This window comes from Gouania willdenowi, chromosome 13 (assembly GCF_900634775.1).
Source record: "Gouania willdenowi chromosome 13, fGouWil2.1, whole genome shotgun sequence".
Taxonomy (NCBI): Eukaryota; Metazoa; Chordata; class Actinopteri; order Blenniiformes; family Gobiesocidae; genus Gouania; species Gouania willdenowi.
The window spans coordinates 33,433,953-33,461,231 of NC_041056.1; the positions used below are offsets into that span (position 1 = coordinate 33,433,953).

At 39.5% G+C, this 27,279-nt stretch overlaps 1 protein-coding gene, 1 long non-coding RNA gene and 1 pseudogene across 2 annotated transcripts; 1 reads left to right on the plus strand and 2 right to left on the minus strand.

The window, feature by feature from the left end:
- Positions 1–27,102, minus strand: mrps23 (mitochondrial ribosomal protein S23). The gene is made up of 5 exons (XM_028463788.1): positions 26,886–27,102; positions 12,188–12,367; positions 12,006–12,083; positions 11,804–11,927; positions 1–585 (listed from the first exon to the last, which is right to left on the minus strand). The coding sequence occupies exons 1-5, from the start codon at positions 26,927–26,929 to the stop codon at positions 442–444; spliced, it is 570 nt and encodes a 189-aa protein (XP_028319589.1). The 5' UTR covers positions 26,930–27,102; the 3' UTR covers positions 1–441.
- Positions 1–27,279, plus strand: part of LOC114473981 (uncharacterized) — a 105,524-nt pseudogene that overhangs the window by 29,435 nt on the left and 48,810 nt on the right.
- LOC114473969 (uncharacterized) lies at positions 4,359–8,130 on the minus strand. The gene is made up of 3 exons (XR_003675322.1): positions 5,043–8,130; positions 4,791–4,955; positions 4,359–4,590 (listed from the first exon to the last, which is right to left on the minus strand). It is a non-coding gene; the product is annotated as an uncharacterized LOC114473969 (long non-coding RNA).

The following is a 27,279-nucleotide window of genomic DNA, read 5'->3' on the forward strand; positions in this document are numbered from 1 at the left end:
TGATAATTCAAACATTGATTTTTAATTCTCAGTGTTGTAATTAAGCACGAGTGTTGGAAGTCCTGTGATGGAGCTTTCCTATGACAATTAATATAAGGGCTTATATCCAACACCTACCCCACCCCGACCACACCTAAATGAAATCAACTTGCAGGACGGCCATGTTGTGTACGGGAGTACGACAATCACAGAAAAATTCCAGTCCTGAAAAGGCTGTGCTGTTGACCAGCATGTTTCAGATATTTACCTAAACATGATTACAATGATAAGCTTGTAATCACTTTTCAGCAGACCTTGGTGACAGTCATCAGATTTAACTTGAGCAAAAATTTAAAAAATGCAGGGCAATGTTACTTTAGGACCAGGGTTTAAAATTCTTGGATCTAAATTAAGTCGTGAGAAAAGCCACAGTTTTAACCAAACAGCAGGGTGGGCAGCTCATCACAGAGTCCTTGTGCTGCTAAGATCCAAGTCCTGTGTGGTGTTCTCTGCAGTCTCCTTTACGTCAGTGCTGGCAGATTGCTGCTCTCCCAACACGTCTTTGAGTTTCAGCTCAAGCACTGGATCCCTGGACTCTGCTAAGACCTGCAGGAGACATGAGCAGTTTTGATTAGCGATTGTTGTACAATATATTTATATTTTACAAACTTATTGTGTGACCATGGTCATGGTAGGTAAAATATCAGTTGTATTCCTAGGTCTGTCCAAGTAACAAAAATGTTACCACATTGCTACTGTTAAATTTACATTGTTTTTTTTTTTTTTTGCAGATGCATATATCAATCATAACTGATGGGTAGGACTTTGTCAAGGAGACTCTGGAGGTAAAATATGTCAACTATGTTGAGTTTAATCAATTTATTAAATTGCCATTGTAGATTTTATGAAGTAGGACTAAATACTGTAGCAAATTGCATAATAACCATTTTTGCTATGTAGGATTTCCGTTTTAGACATTTTGTTGCCTAGTTTTGATCCTTATTTTTAAATTCTTTTTTGACAAAAATAATGGGATTGAACATACTGTGTTAAAATTGAGCAAAATATGGCAGCAATATCATCACTATAGATTTTCATATTATGCTGCCCTATTTTATTTAATGTCTTTTTATGTATTTTTAGAATGATGACCAGATACATGACCTTGAGGTTGCGGATCCACTTGTCGTAGGATGTCCAGTAATGTTATTTCTTTTGTCATTACATATAGTTTTAGTTGTCTATTTGTTATAAAGGTACTTTTATGTTTTTGCATATTATTTAGAAAAAGAACGTTGAGTACATAAAATCTGGCTAAGGCTGAAGAACAATATGCCCCACTAAAAAGCACTAACATGTCTGATGTGGAGGGTGAGGCTATCCTGGAGCTGTTTAAATGTATTTTCTACAATATGGAGGACACGTGGAAGTGTTGTGAAGAAGTTGTAGATAAAAGGAACTACGTTGTTTTTTTGTCAATGTCATCTCTTTTTGGGTTCCGATCATAAACGCTAGACGCCTATTTGCGCTTTTAACTGCTAATAAAAGTTACTTCAAAAAGTAGTAAATGTTACTTTTTTCCTCTCCTGATGTCAACTATAAATTAAATATGTTCTGTAGGGGGTTAGGTGTCTTAATTTACTAACTGAAATTTTACAATGGCATGAATGGATAAAAAAATTTCTGATTGTTGAACTTTTGAAACAAATTTAAATAAGCAAGTTCAAAGTGGGTTTGCTTCTCAGGTTACCAGATTGACACAAAAACCAAGCTCTTGGTAGATTGTACTAGTAGCTTGTGTGCTTTTACAGTAGTATTGGAAGCTTTAGGTTATGTAAATAACCCCAGTTCTATGAGTAATATGAGAGAGATGTCTCACTATGGGATAAACACTCCCTGTATCCCTCAGAAGCACTTTTCTCAATCCGCGAAGGCCTGATTGGCTGGAAAGAACTGTCCATCTGCCAGGGACACTCTCACCCGCTATAAGAGGAAGGACGGATATACAGTTCCTCATTTAAAATAAGCACCTCTTCTCCCTTGTTCGAGCAAGAAGGGTTGTCTGATGAGACATCGCACTCATATTACTCATAGAACCGGGGTTATATACTGTACATAACCTTAAGTTCTATTTCATAATATTTTGTGAGATGTCTCACTATGAGATATGGCAGCTGCCATATTGCAGACATGCTTAGAGAGCGAATAATAGCCTGCAAGGCAGAGTCCGTTATACATCAGGACAGTAGAAACGTCCAGCATGTAAAACCAGACAAATGTGAGGGGCGAGGTCCAACTCGTCGCTGCACAAATGTCTTGAACAGACACTCCCCTGAACAAGGACCAGGACGTGGCAAGACCTCAAGTTGAGTGTGCGTACAGCCCCTGACTCTTGTAAGCCAAAGCAATGGCCTCCACAAGCCAGTGTGACAGGCGTTGCTTAGTAACAGACTTCCCCGTAAGGATTAGCCCAGGAGACGAACAGCTGATCGCTCCTCCTCATGCTCAACTTCATGTCCACGTATGTGTGTAATGCACGGACTGGACACAACAAAAGAGGCTGCTGCTCATCCTGTGAGGCAGGAAGGCCAACAGGTCAATGGGAGATGAAGAGTCCACCACAGTAGAAGAAGTAGCCGTTGTTTTCAACATGGCGTCTGCTAGACTGCGTCTACTTCTCCTCAAGGAAGAGGAAATTTGTATACATTTGTTACTACTTTTGAGACAGAAAAGAAAGCGAAGGTGATCGACTCGACCTTTAAATTGTCGGAGGCGTGATGAGGGGGAGTACAATTTGCTTGTGAGGCCAATGCGGATGGATGAGGAAGTACACTTGAAATATTTTCGGATGTCAACCTACAGATTTGATTATTTGCTGCATCGCATTCGACCTTTCATCAAACATTGAGGTACTTACAGTTGCCCTATAAAACCACAAGAGAGACTTGCTGTAACCCTTTGTGTCCTGGCCTCAGGAAACAACCAGCAAAGTGTGACACAGAGCTACGCGATAGGACCCACTACCGTTTTCCTCATTGTGACGGAGGTTTGTGAAGCAATATGGGCGGCATTGTGCAGCAAATTTCTTGCACTTCCGAATACAGCCAAGTGGTTAGAAATCTCCCAGGAATTTTGGCGTGTGTGGAATTTCCCTAATTGTTTGGGGTGTATTGATGGGAAGCATATTGTCATGAAAGCACCACCAAACGCAGGGAGTGACTATTTCAACTACAAAGGAACACATTCCCTTGTCCTTACGGCAGCCTGTGATGCAAACTATCAATTCACTATGGTGGACATAGGAGCATACAGAAGGGAAAGTGATGGTGGTGTCTTCCAGGAGAGCATATTTGGGCAGAATTTGCTGCACGGGAACTTGGATATACCACCTCCTGCCAACCTTCCAGGAACTGCAGTCCCTGTAACACACGTGTTCCTGGCCGATGTTGCATTTCCTCTTCAACAAAACTTGATGCGGCCATTTCCAGGTATACTATATATCTATTGGTGATCATGTTAAAAACGTTTTTGTATGTTAATTTTTTTCCATCCTCTTTCTATCTGTACTGCATATAACCTGAACATTGGCAAAACATTCTGTTTATCTATAGTAATCGAAACTTTATATACGTATATATTCTGTTTTTTGTTTTTATTGTACAATTTTCTTTCTTACAACATATTTTCTTTCATTCTGTACTGTGTACAGGCCCATATATATATATATTCCTGTTTTTCTGCTGCTGAAATCCCCCCTTGTGGGATAAATAAGGGAAATATCATCTCATCCTCATCTCATTGTACTTACAGGAAAAAACCTCAGCGATCTACAACAAATCTACAACTACCGCCACTCACGTGCTAGGAGGGTGATAGAGAACAGCTTCGGCATACTGGCAGCACAATGGCGAATCCTGGGATGACCAATGGAATTCCATCCACAGAAAACTGTGAAGGTTGTTAAGGCCTGTGTAGCTCTGCATAATTATTTAAGCAGCACAGGTGCTGCCAACTCCCCAGCAACCAGTTACATCCCTCCCAGGTTCACAGACTCCTCTACACACGAGGGTGATCCTGTGAGTGGAGAGTGGAGGGCAGTGATAGCAGGAGACAACAACTTGTTGGACATTGGCTGTCTCAGCAAAGCACGAGCTAGCTGGGCTGCACTCTCAGCGCAAAATGATTTCAAGTCTTTCTTCCTGACACCACAGGGACTTGTTCCCTGGCAGGAGAATGTAATCAGATGGTATGCTAAACAGGAATGAAGACAATACAGGACTGCAGTGAATTTAAAATCCAAAAGTTTTTATTGCACACGCACACACAGTAACAAAGGAAATAAAATATGCTAAAAAAGAATTGCACTTTTTTGTGGCCTCTATTCTATATTCTCATACAGCACTTGGTAGATGGAATGTTTGACTGCCTGGACTTTGTGTACTGGGATGGATTCCAGCATGCCTGCAACAACACAGCCAAACCTTGTGTGTGCTGATTCCTTAATGGTGGTGCTCTCTTTCACAATATCTAGTAATCTCTTTTGAAGCAGGTCAGTATCCCTCTTCCTCGACTCTAATCCTGGCGACACACTGCTTGAGACACTCCTTTTACCTGAGCAGAAAGGCAGAAGTGATCAGAATCAGAAAAAAATGTAAATGTACAATATATATATATATATATATATATATATATATATATATATATAATAAAAAAATATACACGCAGAAAACAAGGGGGTTGTGATACAAGTATATAAGTAATGAACATAAAAATCACTTGAGTCAATATGGGGGGAAAAAAAAAACACTTACCACCACTAAACGTTCAAGACTGTTGTTCCACAAATGAAGAGATTGAGGACACATCTGAAGAGGCTGAAGGTGAGGGGGATGGGCAGACATCAAGGTATGTGGCTGAATGTGTGAAGACAAAGGGGAAGATCTGACGCTGTTCACTTCGAACTCTTCCACAACAACCTTTAAATATAAATATTTAATTAATCTATAACGAACATTTGCATGTAAGTGCTAAATTTTCAGTTGTAAAAAAAATATTTGATTTACCTCATCTGGGGGGAAATTTGAGTCCATTTCCCTGTGTTTTATGAAAGTGTTGAGCCAGCTCAACTCTGTTAAAATTCTGGGAGTACGTTTGCTTCCACCGGGGTCTCCACTGTGTCCTTTGAAGGTATTTTTCCTTTACATATCTGTCCCGTAGATTTTTCCATGTTTTTCTCACCCATGCCTCTTCTATGTCAAGTGTGGCTGCAATCTAATGCCAAGAATTATTTACTGCCTGGCTGTTGCGATGATCCTTCCTTAAGGAATCATAAATGTTTGTATTTTCTGAATTCCGCAACAAGTAGCTCCTGTTCGTCTGCCATGATTTCATGTGAGTTCTGTCCGTGTTGTTAGAAAAATGTGGAGCCTATTAGTGACTTTGAAGCAATTATTTTTTGCTTTAGTGACACCTCAACATTGGTTTCCTTCTACAAAAGTACAAAAACAACACTGAGACTGGGCTTTTGATGGCAACATTATCGTTATTTTGCTATCTGGGTCAGAGTTCAATGGATTTCTTACTGTATTTTGGCTGTCTTCCAAGTGTCTCCCCCCGTCAGTCTCCACACACGCAACTTCCTTCTCCTTCCGGACATGCTGAGTCTCACTGTTTGCCCCGTGTTTTTGATCGTTTTATCTCACCATCGCCACACTCTCAATATTCCACTCAGGTTCAACACATGCTCTGGTCAAGTGTGCGCAGCTGTGAGCTGCTGGGAACTTCAGCATCAACTCTTGTAGCGTCATTTTCTGTCTTGCAAACTCTTTTCCTCTTCCTCTGAGCTCTGCCCTTAATGGGTGCTCTCTCATCCAAAGGTGTGCTGCTTCCACCTATGTGGCACCAGTTGGTAACTACTTTGTCACACGTGACGCCTATAAACGTCAATGGCACTCAATGTTTCTAAACCAAATGGCATCTATTGACGTCAATGGCACTCAATGAGTTAATAAATAATTAATTATTATGAAGTATAAATGAGAACCACCGCCAGATCCCACAGAGGAACAAGTGGTCTGGACACGGGGAGGAGCCTGCGTGGTCCCTTCATAAAACGGCCGATCAACGGGTGCTGACTCACCGGTTTATCCCCAAAACCTGCACATAACAGGCTGCGATCACTGCCAAATACACTTTCACAGTGAAAAAGGCTTTGCACTTGTCAATCAGGCCCTGCAGGAATGAGAAGATAGATCACTCCCCCGGGCACTGAAAAGGGATGTGACACCCCTGGAGGCACCAGCCCTTGAAAAACTTTAGGTTATACACATAATCATACAAAGATCTAGTGGAAGAGGCCCGGGCACTCTGTATGACGAAGATCACACTCCGCGCGAGTCCCACCACTGACAGACGGAGCCATTCAGGGGCCAAGCCCACAGCTCTAGTCGTTCTAGGTGTGGGTGGAAGATCATTTCCCCCACCTGTGACAGCTGGTAAATCTCCGCCAGACAGTGCATGGCTGGACAATGTGGATCCACCAGGATCAACGCATTTCCCTGCTTCCTCACCCTGGACAGAGTGGGGGCTATGAGGGCCAACGGGGGGCGCGTGCAAAGCAGCATGCGTGCAAAGCAGCATGCGGCCAGACGTGTGCTAATGCATCTACGTCGAGGGGAGGATACGCTCCGAGCAGGGACACACCGTGCACTGCGCCTGCGTTCAGGACCCCGGGAGCGTCGCTTTCAGAGAGAGGAGATGATCGCAACCCTACAGGATCAGTCTGCGTTCCAGCAGCAGCCGACCGGAGCGTAAATCGCCCTGGCAGTTGATACAGTATACACTACCACCGAGATACTGTCCATTCTCACCAGGACATGATGTCCCCTGAGGGATGGGAGGAAGTGGATCAGTGAGAGGAACACCGCTGACATTAAGGCTGGGTTTAAAAAAATCAATCAATCGATTTGAATCGATTCTCCTTTGTATAGCCCAATATCGATTAATAAAACCCTTAAATCGAACCTTTTAATACGTCTTGCAGAATGCAGATTAGTAGTGTGGCGCCTCACGCTGCTAGGGAGAGGGCACGCACCGCAGCTCTACCCAAAAAGTATAGTTGTACAGGCTTTAATGGAGGTCGTAGTAACCTGTAGACAATAGTCAATGATAAAGATAAACAATCAAACACACAAAGAACCGTCTAACACCGTCATTCACTCACACTTCCCTATGGAAACGGAATGTGTTAACTCACAGTGACTCTTTCCCCGCTTAAGCCTGCCCATTCCCCAGCCTTCCAGCCAATCAACACTCAGAACACATGTAAACAAGACACACATTGGCATAGAAAGCTGCACGTAAACATGATGCCATGCCATGGGAAATCAGAGTTGTTCCCAGCGCTCCAGCAGCAAATGATGAGAATGAGCAGAAAAAAGGAAAAAAAAGTGAAAAATGAAGTTTTCTTGGAGTCTACTGTTAACAGGAATTTAAAAGTATTTTCCTACGTTTACCAAAGACCTGACTTATTGCACTTAAGACAATTCAGAATCATTTTAATTTCTGAATGTTTGCTTTTATTTACAATTATTTATTTATTATTATGTTTGTGTCTCTTATTATACAGTTAGATTTGTTGTGCAGCCACGGGAACATTAGCACAAAACATTGGTGAGACTCAGAGGAATGAGAATGTCTTGAGTTTACAATGGGTCTATTGCCACTTTATTTACACAGCCTGCCCTGTGCTTTAAATTGATTTAGGTCATTTCATTTTTGGTCTGCTCAGGTCATGTTAAATAAAACGTACATGATTAATGTAACTGCATGAGGTTCAATTATTAATGTAAATATTCATATTTTTACTAATGCACCAAGATAAAGCTGTAGTTTCTACTATTTGCATCATTACTTGAGAATGAGAATGTCTTCCATAGCCAAGTAAATTTGGTACTGCATGATATCCTTAACTGAACGAAAAATCAATCAAAAGTGAATAGTGAATCGAATCGAGAATTGCCCTTGTGAATCCAATCGAAACGATTTGGGAAATTCGAATCGATACTCAGTCTGAGCTGACATCTCCAAATAATTTAAGTGACAGCGTCAGAGGTCTGCATCCCAACAGCCCCTCACCAACCAAACCCCCCCCCCACACTCCACCCCAGTCTGTCAGGCTGGCGTGTGTTGAGCAGTGATAGACCGATATCATCGGCCGATTTTTGCGTTTTTTACGTGTATTGGCATTGGCCGATATGGGCTGCTGCGTTCGCCGATCCGCATTATTTACAGAGAGCAGAGATAGTTTTCACTTGTTCTTGTTCTACATCACCTGTTTTTAATATTTGTTGAATATTTTTTACTTGTCGTCGTACCATGTTAATTTCAAGAAATGTTCCTTTTTTAAAATTGAGACTATTATTTATCATCGTGTAATTTTTATGATGTAAATTGAGGGAGCAAAAGTAGTATCGACTTCTAATATCGGCTCAAGAAAATTGGCAGTCCGTATCCGTCATCGGCTAAGGCTGATGGGAAAAAAATCAGTATCGGCATCAGCCCTAAAAAATCCATATAGGTCGATCCCTACTGTGGAGATCACTTTCCTGGATATCACAGCCCCCATGGAGACACCGCGCATCAGGAAATCCGAGGTACGCCAGCAGCGCTGCACTCCGTGACACACAGGGCTGAGCCCATGAGAGGCCACCCAGAGCTGGAATTCCCTCATATGGAGGGGGCCGAAGCCATAAACTCAAGTAACCGCAAACACAATCTGAGATGAAGAGATTTGCCCGGTCGAAACAGCGCGAGGCATTCCCTGAACGTCCCCACCTGCTGCGCCGATAGGTGCGCAGTGAGAGGCACTGAGCACAGGGACAGTCCCAGAAAGACAGTGTCCTGTGTAGGGGACAACATGCTCTTTTCTGCGTTTATCACGTATCCTTGATTGGATAGGTGGAGCTCTCTGTCGGCAGCAGTCTGCTCCTCAGCAGGCTCTGAGGTTCACTTACCTGTGAACGGACTTAACCAAGCAGAGCAAGGTAAGTGCTGGTTACTTCTAGACCTGTACTTACCAGCGTCGACTGGAAATAGTTAAGCTGGTAAAAACCGCGAGATGTGCATGAGAGAGAGGTGTTTGAATGAAGAATTTTATATCCGCCTTCCCTCTTATAGACGGTGAGAGTGTCCCTGGCAGATGGACAGTTCTTTCCAGCCATTCAGGGCTTGGCGGATTGAGAGAAGTGGTTCTGAGGGCTACAGGGAGTGTGTATCCCATATTGAGACACCTCACAAAATATTATAAAACAGAACTCCTGTTAAGTTCTGTGGGTCACTTAGATTTGTTGCAATGCTTGTGTTGAGCAAGTTGTATGTTCATGCTAACAAGGCAAGCATCTACCAATGTTATCTCAGAGGTCTGAACTGTATCCTGAATTGGTGTGCCCTATTGTGCTTATTTACTTTCATTGGGGAAACAAGAACAACGAGACATGCAAATTTCACTTAGAAAGCCCTCGACAAGGTTTGGGAATCGAACCATAGACCTTATTGGTATGGTAAATTTGGAAATATGTTCCTAAAAGTGGCAAATATTAATTTTTATTGCTTTACTTAATTTTAAATAATCATCAATGCTGCATGAATCACATGCATTATAACTTTCCTTATTCGAAAAACATATCCACATTTCTCATGGCAGACTGTGCGCTTGGATAAGATGCTGCCCCCTTCTGTTAAGATGAGAATCACAGTCACGTGGGTACATGAGCTTGTCGGTGGGTCACGTGGGTACATGAGCAGGTTGGTACATGACAGGCTCGATCTGCAGCCAGACGCTCTTGCAAATAACAGTATGGGTGGTTTTAAAATGGTAAACATTGTGTTGGAATTTCTGTTATTTTAGAAAAAAATTCCCGTCACCGCTTCCAAAGGGGGAAATCCAAGGCTGATTAACGCATGAGTATTTTTTGGCTATGCACATACTTATGTTATTTGTTTTGACCAATCATTTGCATGTTGAAGTGAAACACATGGCTATTTAAGCAGCTATCATGACCAGGAATTTTTAGTAAACTGTGGGGTTTTTTCATTGTTGAAACAAGAGGGAGAAGGTCAAACGCATTGCAAAATAACTCAACAGTAGCAGTTACAGGGCATCACTATGGCAGTACTTGTTTACCAAGACAAATGTTTCCAACATGCCAGGGCCGAAATTACTTCTGATTCTAAATCACAAAAATAGATAAAGCTGAAGAAATTGACGAGACCGACTGCACCTGGTCTGGGCATGGACAGGCAGATGTTATCTATATGCAAAGATCAGAGGCCTCATGTACAAAAGGTACAGCATGGAAATGTGCTTCATGTCAATTCCTGAAGTGGTGTAAGTACGTTTCTACGTTTATTGATGCTTTAAATTTTAAGATTTATTTGGCACACAACCCAAATAATACAATACATTCACACATGAACCTCTGAGATGCTGTTGACCTGTATCATTTACACATTTGTTGTGAGTTAAAGCTTATTTTTTATCTGTCTAATCCGAGTCAGCCACATATTGTTTACTACCTGTCAAAACACTGTGCTCTGGTCTCTCCATGCAGATAATCAGTTGTCCTCTGCGTAACAGACCCTTTTATGTCCGCTTTCATTCCAGCCATCATTAGCACTGCATGACCCACGCACACACTGTACGCAGAGGAGGGTCGGGTTGGGTTTGATGGAGAAGGGAGGTAAAATGACTTTATTTATAGAGTGCTTTAGTCCAAAGCATTTTACAGTCAGTCACATTTACCTGTTACACATTGAGCCACAGCCTGTTTTATGCTGAGATGAAGGATGGCGTGTCAAACATAAAGCCTGATGTGTGCGATCAGAATGTCTATGATTCAAAAATAAGGTTTGCCTGTTATATTGTTCTGTCCCTGACCAATATTGTTACTCAGGGACATATTTTGCATTTATTGCTATTATTATTAGTAGTAGTAGTATTTTTCCTCTCTTCCTTAATTTGCTTCCCACTTCTTAACACACTCACATACAGCCAACTATTAAGCAGCCTGTGTGTCTATATTGATTCAGGAATCTTCAATTGTGAATCATCTCCGTCATAGATGTTGTTGTCGTTAATCCCAGAGCGCTCTCATTTCAATATGATTTACATATGTAAATGTGGACGTGGACAGGAAGGGGGCATATGTGCACTCACATCCATGCTGATTTGGATGTTCAAAGGATAGGTGCGTAGATCGAGTCGTACGGACACATTTATTACATCTGAATTTCTACAAGCGTACGCGTCTCCGTATTCAGACGTGTACTTATTTCACGCAAGTCTTTGTACATGAGGACCCAGGCCTTTTGGTTTTTCGACAAAGCAATAGACATTATATACTCCGCACCAAAAGAAGTGTGTTACATCACAAAATTTGCACAATTATTCTCCTGCCCCCGACAAGAAAAGGACGTTGTGTAATTAAACTGAATTGAAAATTGTGACAGCACTAGAACTAAAACCATGCTTGTGGTGTGACTAAATGCAAGGTATAGCCTCTGTTTCTCTCCCTTATCAGTCCACTTAAGTGGCCTAATTTCTCACTAAACTACATTGGAAAGTGCCAACATATAAATTACCATATTTTTTTCAGAATTTTTTTTTAAAATTCCATGTGTATGACATAATTAGAAAGCTTTGAAATGACACTTTCAGAAAAAACTCAAAATGCCCTTGGAGCAACTTTTTCCTGGTTTTGAGGACATTCACAACATTTAAAAAAAAGTTGTAATGTTAACGTGTCTGTTTTTAGTCAAGTCTTACAGAAGATACTCCTCTCTTCCTCAGGAGGACTCCCTCAGTGAGCAGCACCTTCCCAGTCTCCTCCAAAAGTGCAGCCTCATCCAGCTCAATGCTGCTCTGTAATTCTGTGTATTTGTCTACAAACCTGCAGTAAGACGACATAAGTTGGTTTAATGGATCATCTGACAGAGGATTTTCTACCATGTTACCACCAAACACTCACCTTTGACATGTGGAAACAAAGTTTGATTTGGAGAGATCAAGAGGTCGTGGACCTATGCCATACAGCTCATAGAATTTCCTGAAAATAGAAAGGTATGGTAAAAGGAGGAACTGCTGGCATACAATGAAACAAACGATTTACTATGAAATGTAATGCAACAGATTTTTCCATGGATGACTTACGCTCTGACTTTGTCCTGGCTGTACCAGATTTGGGGCACTGGGTCCTCCTTGGTGTTGTAATGTCGGGTGTGTGGTTTCACATAAAGTGGGTCCCTCTTTGGAGGAAAAGCCTCATACACGTCATACCAGATGGGTTTGTCCTCTGGCTTTACGACTTTAGAACGCATTAGGTCTCGGACACTGTCAACCAAGAAACAAAGATGCTAATGTAGTAGGTTAGACCAGTGGTTCCCAAATAAGGGTACTTGAAGACATCTCAGGGGGTTAACAGTAACATTTGTCACTTTAGTTTCTAACATTATAGGATGCATTTTTACATGCACACAGACTTTTTCCCCATTCATCAATAATTTGTGCCACAACTCTTTAGCATACATTAAAAATGGAAATTTACGGTCACATGATCGGCTGGAACAAGATGGCAGGATAGAGCTTCGCTTTTCAAAACTTCCCTGAAACTTTTAATATATCCTAACAAGCTAGCATTTTTTTTTACCTTTTTGTGTTTCCTGGTGACTTTTAACAGCTAAGAGTGCTACATACTGTATATACTGTACATATCGATCCCTACAGCATAAACCAAACCAAGTGAATGTCCGTGCTCTGTAATAGCATGTTTACAATATGAAGCAGATTGTGTTGATATTCTTGGACGGGCCAGAGCCCAGCAGTGGATAATGGTGAAGTATTCAACAATCTCTGTTTTCCCTGAGCAGTTTCCCTATTTTTCCTAAATAGCGGTTGTAGACAGGGCTGTGCCCTTTGTCTCGTCTTGTATGTGGTTGCAAGAGAGCTTCTGCTTATTTCAGGACTTCTCTTGACTTCAGTGGTGTTATCAGGAACCATACAGATGTCAAACTGTCGTTTTAAGCCAATGATTTGTTATATGTCTCAGGTCCAGTAAAATCGGGCCTCGTCATTGTTTAATTCTTTCATAGATTTGGGCAAGTGAATGTTACCCTGTGAATGGACGGGCAATGCAGCTCTGCCAATCTGCCATTCTTTTTAAATTCAGCCACTGGGGGTTATTAGATATCTTTTAGTTAGCCTAGCCAGATCTTTTAAATCGCTTTACTCTAAAACCTTCTGTCCCCTTTTAACTGAGATCACGGCAGATTTTCAAAGGTGAAGTTCCTTCCATCCCAATGTTAGTGTGAAGAATAGTCATAATGAACATCCTACCAATTTTTTTGTTTTTTTTTCAATATCTGTCCAAACCAAAACAAATTTTCAATACCTATTTGCCATGTTTTTGTTGGATAAGAAAACACCCAGAGAGAAGGAAAAAATTGGCATGAATTTGGCATGAATTCAAAACATCATAAAATCAATGAAGTGTTAAGAAGAACCACTAACAGTGCTGGGCTATCAAATTGAAATTATTTTTGAGTTTATGGAAGAGTCTATTAGCCAAAGCTGAAGGTAGATTGGAAGTCTTAAGCTTTGAACGGTTAACAATGTGTTTAAAATTAAATAGATATCCCGGTTAGTAAAAGAAAAGGTAAATATATGGAATAATTATAAACCTGAAAAACTACTGCTCAAACTACCAGTATCTAACTTTCCCAAACAGGCACTGCTCTCCTGGAAGCTGATCTTCAAACACAGGCTTCTCTAAAATCAGCTGCTACATTTGTAACAATCAAAATGTTAAACATTGCAATAGATCACCATTTCTCAAAACCTGGTTTGATAGTGGCGGGGCTCGAGACTGCGACAAAAATTGTCGCATATGCAACTATTTTTTCTGTGTGCGCGAGTGAAAATTTCTCTTTCTCTCTCTAGGCATAACGAGCCCTTCACTGAGTGCGTGCTCACATTGACGGCAGCAGTAAAAAGGAAGAACGCACCGAGCGCAGCGATAGCGCGTACACGCTCCTCAGAATCAGCATTGAGGGGCCTGAACTGATGGACTATGATGCCAGGCCAGATGTTCAGCTGTGGTTCTCCCAGGGCAGAGGTCTGCAACCTGTGGCTCTTTGACTCTTTTGCAATGGCTCCCTATAGCTTTAAAAAAAACTATTGAAATAAAGTTATTTTTCTTTAAAGACGCTATAAATAAGTGATGACAAATAAATAAAAGATATCACAATGTGTTAACCTAAAAGAAATCATGTTGTGCAATGACTCAGCACCTTCCTACTTCACCTCCTGCAACATCTACAGACCATCAACTTTCCTGCACCTGTGGCCAACCTTAAGTTTTAAATCCCTGGTAAGATAACTAAACCAACAAAAACACTATTCTGAAAGAAAATAGAGATTTTAATTGTGTGGGAACAGATTAATTTAACCGCCAATGTGCCAGTTAAATATGCATGTTTTATGTGTGGCAAAAAATTAGCAATTAGCATGTGTTGACCACATGATCATGCGTGATCAAATTCAAGTTACTTTTTGTAGCCTTTCAAACATGCACTAAAAAAAATCTTATTCATATAACAGTGTTCATGTAAACTGAGATGCGTAAGACTTTGAAGATGCAAGATACTGTTTTATTTATTGATGTCAATTTATTTTATTTTACTTTAAACTGTTTTTAAATTGCCATGTACATGATCAATATAAATCAAATCAAACATTATTTTATATCATTTTTTTGGCTCCGGGACGACTGTAATCCAAGTGAGATGAGGTTAAATGGCTCCTTGTAGAGTAAAGGTTGCAGACCCCTGTCCCAGGGGAAGAGGGTTAGGAGACCCCACTATTAGAGCTGGACCCTCTGAATTGAATTCCATGGGGTGAAGCAATGCAGATGCTAAGTTGGTTATGCTACTGTTAAGTTAATTCAAGTACAGCCTTTCTGCAAAATAAAAAAAAACAGAATACATGTAACCTGTTGTTATGCTTTGCTGTTATTTAAACCATTTTTGTTACGTCTTCTTTTAAATTATATAAAATAAATGACCTGTTATTTCAGCCACTGCTTGTTGCAGAAAAACTTAATATTGACAATAAAACATTAAAACATTTTGCAAATATATCTCGAGTCATTGTCAATCTTTATATCATACAAAACTACGGTACGCCAGTTAAGTCTGTAAAGCAATCCCAAATGGAATTGTACAACTCTTAAAAAAAACCTCTCAATTCAATAATAACAGAAAATCCAGAACCAATTATACATAGGAGAAATCGATATTATGAAAAAAATAAGTACATCAGGAACCTCATCCAACCAATTAAAAGACCAAAAGCTACTTCACACTGGAATTCATCATGTAGAGAAATAAACTGCAGCAGAACGTAGCTGGTTGGTGAGAAGCTCTGCACCTACAATAAAGTTAAATGAGTTTCCTTCAAAATCTCACATAACATATACCAGGCCAAAAAACATTAGAAAGATTCAAATTAGATATTGATTACAAATGTGATTTCTGCCATATGGAAATGGCAACCATTATCCACCTGTTCTATCACTGCACCTACATTAAAAACCTCTAGAAACTTAATAACAAAACAGGTCATGTGATCAGCCTCCAGGAGAGTGACATCTTTTATTTTGAAAAAACTATAATTCCAATAGCCATTTCCTTTCTGATACAGACTAATCATTAAGGGTGTGCCAAAATATCGATACAAAAGATATGTCACGAGGTTTCGTCTAGTGGTACGTCATCGATTCACTGACGGCAAATTTCGATATTTATTAATTAAAAAAATTATTTCATTTTGTTTTAAATGATTTAAAGTTAATTTGATTTTGCGCAAACATCATTAACAGTATTTTGGTGAAGCAATATTTTGTCTCAGTCTTCCCTTAAAAAATAAAGACTTAACATAACATACTGTAACAAACATAACACAAGGACAATGGACTAGTTGAGGTCAGTGTGTATTAGCGTTGTGTTCAAGACCGCACTATCCGAGACCAAGACTTGCCCGAGACCAGAATGCACCGAGACCAAGACAAGACCAAGGCTTCTGGGAGCCGTGACCGAGTCAAGACCAAAACCGAGACAAGCTGAGACCGAGACATTTTTTTTTTCAATTTAAAAAAAAATATATAAATAAATAAAATTATGACAAGGTTCAACAGTTAAATATAATTCTCTCTTTAATTTTAGTTTCTTTTAAATACATTTGACGGACAAAAAAGGTGCCTGCAAAAAATGTACTAAAATATTAAAACTACTACTGCTACTGATAAATTCACAATTATTCTACACATTTGAAAACAAGATTTTATGTCAGCTGGATGTATAGCAAGTGTTTAAAAGCATTTCTGCCAAGAAATAATGACTCTTGATTCTGATTCTTTGAGTTGTGCAGGTCAACAGGTCACAGATTTCACAAGATATTTTTTTAGTTTGAAAAAGCCTTTACACAGGTCATTTTTATTAATTCACTTAGTTGATACAGTTTAATTTGATTGCTGTAATGTAACTAGGGTATTCAATTACAAAGGTCACCAACTGTAACTGTAAAAGTGAAACTTTCTGAAATAATACTACAAACAAGTTGTCAGCGTCTAAAAACAAAGAGCTACAGCCCAGATAGATGTGAAACTAAATAAAACAAACTCAAACCCTGGAACAGTCATGTGACAAATCAATCAACAGTTCTTATTAGGGATGTAACGATTAATCGTAAGGCAGTTAAAAATCGATTCAAAGGTATCAAGGTTCACATCGATGCTGTGAAAATTGAATCGCAGTACAGAAGTGTTGGCGGCGAGCGAAATCTGCTAATACTTTCTTTCTGGCCGCCTTCTTCTCTTAAACATGTTCATAAATGATTCCTTACCTCTTTAGCACCGAAAGAATATCTGTAATATTACGTGAATATCTGTAAAAGTCACGTTTTGCTATTATCTCTGTCTGCTAGCATAGCATCTCTTCTTCACTGCAAGATATCTGCATGCCAACCGACCACTGGGTTACCAGCGCCCTCTGCTAGTCCAAACAAACATCTGACCTAAATACAGTAAAATGACTGTTTTTTTTTTTTTAATTCCAATCGTTAAGGCGCAAAATACATTTTCAGTTGCACTTTTAAAAAGAAAAATAACTATTATGCAGTTTTGTATCGTTTACTATAGAACCAGAATTTAAATAATAAGCTTCTTCTTCATTTGTATTATTCCTTTATTTATTTCATTCAAGATTTATTTTTAGTTAAATTGCATTGTTTTGAATAGTTTATCAAGGGATTCTTTTGACAATGAAAAATAGTGTAGTATTTTCCCCCCAAAAATTAAAGGAATATTTTTCAGTCATTTATATACAGTCCCATTTTGTAAAATAAATCGTGAGAGAATCGTATCGTGAACCCAGTATCGTGAAACGAATCCTATCGGAGTGAATCGTTACATCTCTACTTCTTATTGAGAAAGATTATTTTTATTCTGAATACAGTGGAAACAGAAACTATAAAAAATAGTTATATTGTGAACCTATTTATATTGTAGGGAACATATTATATACATAAATGTAATTGGAGTCTAAAGCCACAAAAAACACCACTTTAAAAATAAAATAGACTAATATATTTGAGTCATTCTGCGCTTGTGCGACTTGCGTCGATGACGCGCTGGTGACGACATAATCCAAGATGGCAGCGGCCCGGACTACAGCCGACACTATTTAATAAAAGCCTTAAAAGACATGGATATAATGAAAAGAGTGGATGGTCAGAGGCATAAACATGCAGACTTTCACACAGACACACACGGACTTATAAAACACACACGGACCTTGATAAACAAAAAAGGCTTCACCGATCAGCAGGCACTAGGACCCAGAGGCAGAGTAAATGCGTCCCTATACTGATGCACAGGCTGTAATATCACTAGTTTATCATTTTACCAGTTGTTAGAGCTACTATATTTACCAGGGAGATAATATTTATTCCTGGTGATTGTTTTCCAGAGTTTTACTGGGATTTTTACCGGTGATTAGTTTCTATCTCCCTCGCGCTCCGCGGTCCAAACTGAAACCGAAGCCAGACACACACACACACACACACACACACACACACACACACACACACACACACACACACACACACACACACACACACACACACACACACACACACACACACACACACACACACACACACACACACACACACACACACACACACACACACACACGAGTGTGTCATACACGTCACTCAGTCACATTAAGGAAGGTTGCTGTCATTATATGGGGTGGATTAAAATATGAATAAAGGATTGTTTAATCCCGTTCTTCTCCGTGTTATTATCACATTATAAAAAAGTTTAAAAATAGCAGGAATTAATGCTGATCTCAAACGGTCTTGACGGAAAATCCCGAGTCCGGGCAGCCCGAATCCGAGACAATACCGAGTCAAAATGCAAAATGCAAAAAGAGTCCGAGATGAGACCTTTAAAATTTGGTCTCAAGACCAAGACCGGTCTCGACTACGACAACGCTAGTGTGTATGAAGAAGAGCAACTGTGCAGTATACACTTTGTTTTACTTGGCTGTCATTCATGTAAAATTGATTAGTAATGTTTTGTAATTCCTGAAAAATTCTGAATTTTTTCAGTGACACAGATATCATGATGTATCGTGGATGAAATTTCCAGCGATACATAGAGTATTGTGATATTGTTATCACAGAAAATATCGTGTCATGAGGTAACTAACGATACCCAGCCTACTAATCATGCTGGCAAATTACCATATACAGTGGGGCAAGAAAGTATTTAGTCATCCACCAATTGTGCAAGTACTCCCACTTAAAGAGATGAGAGCGGCCTGTAATTTTCATCCTAGTTATATCTCAACTATGAGAGACAAAATGAGAAAAAAATAAGTACTTGTTCACCTACAAACAAGCAAGATTTCTGGCTCTCACAGATTTGTAACTTCTTCTTTAAGAGGCTCCTCTGTCCTCCACCCGTTACCTGTATTAATGGAACCTGTTTGACCTCATTATCAGTATAAAAGACACCTGTCCACAACCTCAAACAGTCACACTCCAAACTCCACTATGGCCAAGACCAAAGAGCTGTCAAAGGACACCAGAAACAAAATTGTAGAATTGCACCAGGCTGGAAAGACTGAATCTGCAATAGCTAAGCAGCTTGGTGTGAAGAAATCAACTGTGGGAGCAATTAGAAAATGGAAGACATACAAGACACTGATAATCTCCCTCAATCTGGGGCTCCACGCAAGTTCTCACCCCGTGGGGTCAAAATGATCACAAGAACGGTGAGCAAAAATTTCAGACCACACGTGGGGACCTAGTGAATGACCTGCAGAGAGCTGGGACCAAAGTAACAAAGGCTACCATCAGTAACACACTGGACTCAAATCCTGCAGTGCCAGACGTGTCCCCCTGCTTAAGCCAGTACATGTACAGGCCCGTCTGAAGTTTGCTAGAGAGCATTTGGATGATCCAGAAGAGGACTGGGCAAATGTTATATGGTCAGATGAAACCAAAATAGAACTTTTTGGTAAAAACTCAACTCGTCATGTTTGGAGGAGAAAGAACACCATACCTACTGTAAAGCATCGGGGTGGTAACATCATGCTTTGGGGCTGTTCCTCTGCAAAGGGACCAGGACGACTGATCCGTGTAAAGGAAAGAATGACTGTGGCTATGTATCGTGAGATTTTGAGCGAAAACTTCCTTCCATCAGCAAGGGCATTGGAGATGAAACGTGGCTGGGTCTTTCAGCACGACAATGATCCCAAACACACCGCCCGGGCAACGAAGGAGTGGCTTCGAAAGAAGCATTTTAAGGTACTAGAGTGGCCTAGCCAGTCTCCAGATGTCAACCCTATAGAAACTCTTTGAAGGGAGTTGGAAGTCTGTGTTGCCCAGCAACAGCCCCAAAACATCACTGCTCTAGAGGAGATCTGCATGGAGGAATGGGCCAAAATACCAGCAACAGTGTGTGAAAATCTTGTGAAGACTTACAGAAAACATTTGACCTCTGTCATTGCCAACGAAGGGTACATTACAAAGTATTGAGATGAACTTTTGTTTTTGACCAAATAATTATTTTCCACCATAATTTGAAAATAAATTCATTAAAAATCCTACAATGTGATTTTCTGGATTATTTTTCTCATTTTGACTCTTATTGTTGAGGTATAACTATGATGAAAATTACAGGCCTCTCATCTTTTAACTGACAGAACTTGCACAATTGGTGGCTGACTAGGGATGTAACGATTCACTCAACTACCGATACGATTCGATTCACGATACAATTCTCTCACGGTTTATTTTACAAAATAGAACTGTAGACAAATGATGACTGAAAAATATTCCTTTATTTTTTGGGGGGGAAATACTATACTATTTTTCATTGTCAAAAGAATCCCTTGATAAACTATTCAAAACAATGCAATTTAACTAAAAATAAATCTTGAATGAAATAAATAAATAAAGGAATAATACAAATGAAGAAGAAGCTTATTATTTAAATTCTGGTTCTATAGTAAACGATACAAAACTGCATAATAGTTCTTTTTCTTTTTAAAAGTGCAACTGAAAATGTATTTTGCGCCTTAACGATTGAACTTAAAAAAAAAAAAAAAAAACAGTAATTTTACTGTATTTAGGTCAGATGTTTGTTTGGACTAGCAGAGGGCGCTGGTAACCCAGTGGTCGGTTGGCATGCAGATATTATTGCAGTGAAGACGAGATGCTATGCTCTAGCAGACAGAGCTAATAGAAAAACGTGACTTTTACAGATATTCACGTAATATTACAGATATTCTTTCGGTGCTAAAGGGGTAAGGAATCATTTATGAACATGTTTAAGAGTAGAAGGCGGCCAGAAAGAAAGTAGTAGCAGATTCCGCCCACCGCCTATACTTTTTAAACTGCTGTTTAAAAAAGTACTGTGATTCATTTTTCAGAGCATCGATGTGAACCGTGATACCTATGAATCGATTTTTAACTGCCTTACAATTAATCGTTACATCCCTATGGCTGACTGAATACTTTTTTGGCCCACTGTAAAACAAAACGGACATCATTTTGAAAAGGAGTTACATCACTTCTTCAATACTAAAAAACTGTTAAAAACAAAAAAGCTATTATGCTGCGTACACACCAAACGCGTTTTCTGCGGCACAGATTACATGAAAAGTCAATGATTTAGACGCACTGGGAGGCGAAGTCTTCTCCGGTGGGGCGACGTGGTCTGATTCGCGCGTGGAGAGCGTTGGCCGCTACAAGCGCGCTCCCGATTTTTGTGATATTCGCCGTTTGCTTGAGTTGAAAATATTGAACTCCAGTATGGCGTCACATTAGTGCCAAAAACCCAAGTGCATAAAAACTGTCATCGCGCACAGTAAAGACCACTTTCTGTGCGTGCGCCGTCTCAGTCTGTGAGCTTGCGGGGATCTCTCTGCGCTTGGTGATGTTGAGTTTTGGCACTTTGGGGGCGGGCATTGCATAGACGACATCTCCTGTCTGATTGGTCACTTGAAAAATGGTCAGAGCCAATCAGATGTACAGTAGGGTGGGTCATCACAGTGTAAAGTTCGTGGATGTTTCCTGGGACCAAAGTATGGAGCTTGTTTTTTTTTTTTTTTTTTTTAACTGCATTAGCTAAACTGACTTCTGGTCTAGGTCTAATTTTCCTTAATCTGAGTTGATTGCAGGAACGTAAATCAATTTTTTTAAAGTAATATTAAAACCCTATTTATGTATTCTATTGATAGTCTATCATTCATTATAATTCTACTAAAGTGACTGTACTTGCAACTATAACATCAATAATTAGGCCCATATGATAACCCTGTACGCATAGATAAGTGGGTTAAGGTGGACTTACTCTAAAGAAGCACAACAGCAGATGAAGGAAAGATAATAAATAGTTCCACATTGCGGCATACATTCTATATTTACATATAGAAATGTTAATTAAAAATATTTTTCTCCAAAAGTCCTTGAAGAAGGTGATGTCTCAGCTGTTGAGAGAACATCACATTTATGTAGGTAATGAAGTGTGAAGATCAATGTCTCTTATAATAGACATACAACCAGTCGACAGATGATGGAAATTATATTTTCAAAGAGTCTTTCTTTCCTCACTTGTTTGTTTTAAAAAACTATTTTTATTTATTTAACATTTGCATATGTAAATATAGAATGTGAAACTATTTATTATCTTTCCTTCATCTGTTGTGCTCCTTTACACCAGAGTAAGTCCACCTGAACCCACTTATCTATGCGTACTATCACATCAGAACCACAGGATTATCATACAAGCCTAATTATCAATGTTATAGTTGCAAGTATAGTCACTTTAGTAGAAATATAATGAATGATAGACTATCAATAGAATACATGAATAGGGTTTTAATATTACTTTTAAAAAATTGATTTACGTTCCTGCAATCAACTCAGATTAAGGAAAATTAGACATAGACCAGAAGTCAGTTTAGCTCACGCAGTTTTCAAGTGACTAATCCGACAAGAGGTGCCGCCTATGCAATGCCCGCCCCCAAAGTGACAAAACTCAACATCACCGCGTGCAGAGATCCCCGCGAGCGCACAGACCGAGACGAAAGTGGTCTTTACTGTGCGCGATGACAGTTTTTATGCGCTTGGGTTTTTGGCACTAATGTGACGCAATACTCCAGTGCTTGTTTCGCATGACGCGAGGTGCCAAAGCCAATTAGAGTCCTTGTTGACAATGACGTTAGGCAGGCAACACGGAAACCAGTATTTTCACCCGTTCAACATTGAGGAGAAGCTGATCGTAGCGGTGTATGACCACCGGGAGCTGTATGACACGGCCTGTTATTTTAACCGGGACCAGGAAGGATTTGGCGTGGAAGAGAATCAGCGAGGAGGTGTGGGAGCAGCAGGTAAATGTTCTCTCCGTAGTTTTCATCTTTGAAAGTTGGCAATGAGCGAGGATAGCATTGCTAATGATAGCATCAGCCGCTAACACCAGCTTTTTTCACTGATGGTTTATGAGAAGAAAAAAAGTCAGGATAACCGTAGTGGGTCAGCTGCAGGAACATCCAAATGGTGGAAATACCCTGTGGTCATATCCTTCATCGACCCCTTTGTTTCACCGCGAGAGATAAGCAGCAACATGGGGCAGGGGGTTGAGGAAGACAGGGCCGCAAAGTATGGTCAACCATCAGAAACTGGAAGTTTGTTTATCAGTGCAGACATATAGAAATATATACCAGGTTAATATTCAGGCCTTTATGCATCACAGGGCTTCTTCTAGTGGGGGGAGTGATCTAAATCTAGTATAATGATTTAAAATGTATAGTAATGTGTTTCACATTGTGTTTGCTGTCACTCAGAGGTAAACAATCAGATGAGAAAGGGAGGGGGAACAGACGGTGCTCAGGGAGCAGGAGAAGATGCTGGTGGTGGTGGTGATGATGATGCTGCAGCATCGATAAATGCTTGGTATATTTCAGTGATGACAATGTTGATCATTACCTCATTTAATGTTTAATTAAAATATATCTATGATCTTATTTAAGTAACAGTGGCTTGATAAGATATTAATATACATAATGTTTGTTTTTTTTGAAAAAGAGCAAAGAAGAGGCACAGCCAAGGCTCTCCAAGAGAGGTGGAGCAGCTTATCCTACAGACCTTCAGGAGACCTCCTCCTCACCACCAGCTCTGACTGAGGATGAGATGTTTTTGAGATGCCTGCTTCCTAGCCTGCAAAAAGTGCCACCAGAATTTGGGGAACTTTAAATTTCAAAGTTATAAACTTCTTGATTATCATCCTGTAACACTAAATTTTGAAAATTTTAATTAGGTTTTTGATTGGACTGGATGGGCGGCACTCTTTACGTGGCAGGAACCACATTGTAAATAGTTGTTTATACTAGTTTGTTTATTACGCAAGTATTATTTTATAAGTAAATTGTTTAAAATTGAGGTATTATAATGTTAATGCAAATTGAGTTCTTTCAGAATTGTTGATTAAAAACACATTTTGAAGTTTACTTTTGCTTTCTTTGTAATTTTCATAAATGCATCTTAACAGCTATGTGTACACCACATCAAGGTTATATATTTTGTTCATACAAGAATATATAGTTTCCTCATATTGATTCTCTGTGAGACCTTTAATGCCTTAAATTAATTTCAGAGGTGCGGTTTCTTGGATTATTTCTTTCTGGTTAAAAATGAAGCTGACAGACGTTTCTCTCCCCATTCTTCCATATTTATTATACACATGTTAATACAGTAAGAAGTTTGCTCTATAGAAGTATGTGGTTGGCTCTTTAAATAGTCGTTTTGGGTGTGCTGGTGCAATATGTCTAGCCATGGAACAGCTCCAGTAGAAAAGTACGATGTGAAGACCTCTCGTCCATAGTTGTTAGCTGTGGTCCTGAAGGAGTCACCTGTGGTCAGATACCTGCACAGTGAACAACATAGAAAAGCTCAGATCATTGATAATCAGATATATATATATATATATATATATATATAATGTGGGTGTGTGTACGTGTGCACAAAAGGGGGAGAGATTACAGGCCTTATCTCCCAGAATGTGTTGCCAGATGACAATTAACAGTAGTAAATAACGAATGGTTTATGAATTATTAATATGAGTTATAAACAATAAATATTAATGAAGCAAGCCTTATCTTTCAGAATAGGTCTCCAGGGAACAAAAAATAACAATAGTAAATAAATAATTTATTATAATGATTAACTTTTATTTTAATTATATTATATTTATGATAAAGACAATAATAAAGGAGGCCTTATCTCCCAGAAAAGGTATCTCCAGAAAACAATAATTTTAATAATTCTGCTTTTAAATTCCCTTGGGATTAATAAAGTATCTATCTTTTATATTATATAATTCCTTTCAGATCGTCATACAGTTTGTGTCATGCTGATCAACCATATCTTGTAGTCCCTAGAGTCAAAAAAGTAGTCGGTAAATTTTCATTCAAATATAAAGCTCCATTTGACTGGAACATTCTCCCATTATCGATCCGCTCTCTAACCTCTCTGTCTCTGTTTAAAAATGCTCTTGTCCTCCATCTCCAGAATATCTGTCAGTGTTTTTGAATATAGGCTATGTAACCGAAACCTTTTTAATTCATTTAATCTAATGAAAGTTTTTACTATCATTAGATAGCTACTATTAATGATATCACTATTATTACTTATTTATTTTTGTATAAAATATTTACTGTTTTGAGCAACTGTTAAATGTATAGTGTGTGTGTGGGTGTGTGTGTGTCTATCTATATTTTGTTGTATTTATTATTTTTGAAATGTTGAATTTCTGTATTGTCTGCTCTGCTGTATCTGTCATTTTATGTAAGTTGAGGACCCCCTCGAAAACGAGATGTTCCATCTCAAGGGGCATATCCTCCAATAAATAAATAAATCTTTTTTGTGTATTTGAAAGATGTCTGATGAATCATGGCATCTTCAGTTGCTTATGAAACTTACCGGAGACAGAGAGACAGTCGTTCGGCTGCAGAGATGGAACTCCGGTAGTTGGTATCCTGCCGGGACATCCGTGGGCCAATCCGACCCAGCAGGTCATCGAATCGGGCGCTTGTAATCCACAGGTACTGCTGGAAGCAGTCATCATTCAGGTGCAGCTCCTGAAGCAGGCACTGAAGCTCACCAAGTTGGACGTGTCACTGATTAAACTGGTGAAGCCAGGAACGCCGACGTTTTGTCTCTTTCAAAACGTAAGGAGCAGCAATTTGACGGGGGTCCTCCATTGTTGATGGTGGAAACAAACAGAGCCTGGTTGTCGCCTTTTTGGGGGTCTGGTGGGCGGAGCTTCACTTCAGACGCGAATATGAAGCAAATAGGGAAAAATTTTTTTAAACCTGCAGGTTTTGCGCGGCAGACGCGTCCAGTGCTGCAGAAAACGTGTTTGGTGTGTACGCAGTATTAAACTGTACCGTTCAATCTATAAACATTTTAAATCTGAAAACCACTAAATGTTTTCCTGCTGTTTATTTTCGTTTTTTTTTTCTTAGTTGTGTCGTTTTATAAGTTCTCTTTACTTTTATTCTTAGTTATTGTGTGTTCTCTGACCTTTTATCCATCTACATGTGCATTTTTTAATCAATAATTTAATATGACAAAGGGTGCACTTTATTGTAATTGCTAATTTGTGTTCAATAAGAAAGAAACGCTTTTTTATGGCATCTCTGCAACCGTCAGTAAAAAGGGAGAGGCTTCTGCTGAAATTAAGCAGAAAAAATGATATGGTTTTAACTAGGCTGAGATTAGGATATTGTGGTCAGTACAGTTACTTAAAGGGAATCCGTAAACATCCTGATGGTCTGTGTCAGTGTGGGAAGGAGGAAACAGTCCGACAAGTTGTCTTTGTTTGTGGTAATTTTAAGAATGAAAGAAACCAGTTACTCAGGGAGATATCTGATTTGGGACTCTCATCTGTCTCCTTTAAGTCAATATTTTCTGTAGAAGTAGTTGCTCAATGTGTTACTGGCCTGTATCATAATTATATGTGAACTAGCTATACATTTGTAAACTGTGGAGGGCAGCATTACACTCTACAGTGTACAGCCTGCCGGAAATTCAGTAGAAGAAGAAGACCCTCCGATACCCTGACCTTAATCAGTGTACGTTTTTATTAACAGCAAGCGTGTCATACATGAAAGGTTTGTTTTTGAAAACAAGTTACGAGTGTGCTGTGGACAACGCCGCCGCCAGGTTCCTGTGATAAAAAGCCTGCACACATTACTGCCTACGACAAACGCTGCCGTCTTACCGGGTAAATACCGTTCCAAACTTCTCCAGTCTGCTCCCAGCCATCAGTCCAGCTAACCCACCGATGTTTAATGACCAAATAAGTCAGTTCTCTGTCCCGGTGGGTGAGTTTTGAGCTGCTCCTACGTCTGTTCAATCTGTCCGTTGTTCAGGTGTCCTCTGAATTCAGTGCGCACGTTTTCTTCTTCTTCTTCTTTTAGTTTTACAGAGGTTGGCATCCAGCTTTTGGTGAATTACCGCCACCATCTGCTCCGGAGTGTGTGCCTAATAATGGATCATGGCCTTTTACTAAATTATACTCACCAAAAATATATATTTAACTCAATTCAACTTTATTTATTTATATATAATTACAACAATATTCATCTCGTAGTGCAAAAAATCCCTACTAAAGT

Coding starts and splice junctions, on each gene's coding strand:
- mrps23 (XM_028463788.1), bottom strand. CDS start 26,929: ATGGCTGGGAGCAGACTGGAGAAGTTTGGAACGGTATTTACCCG. Junction 11,928..12,005: donor TTTGTTTCCACATGTCAAAG/GTGAGTGTTTGG, acceptor GTCTTACTGCAG/GTTTGTAGACAAATACACAG. Junction 586..11,803: donor GGAAGAGAGGAGTATCTTCT/GTAAGACTTGAC, acceptor TGTCTCCTGCAG/GTCTTAGCAGAGTCCAGGGA.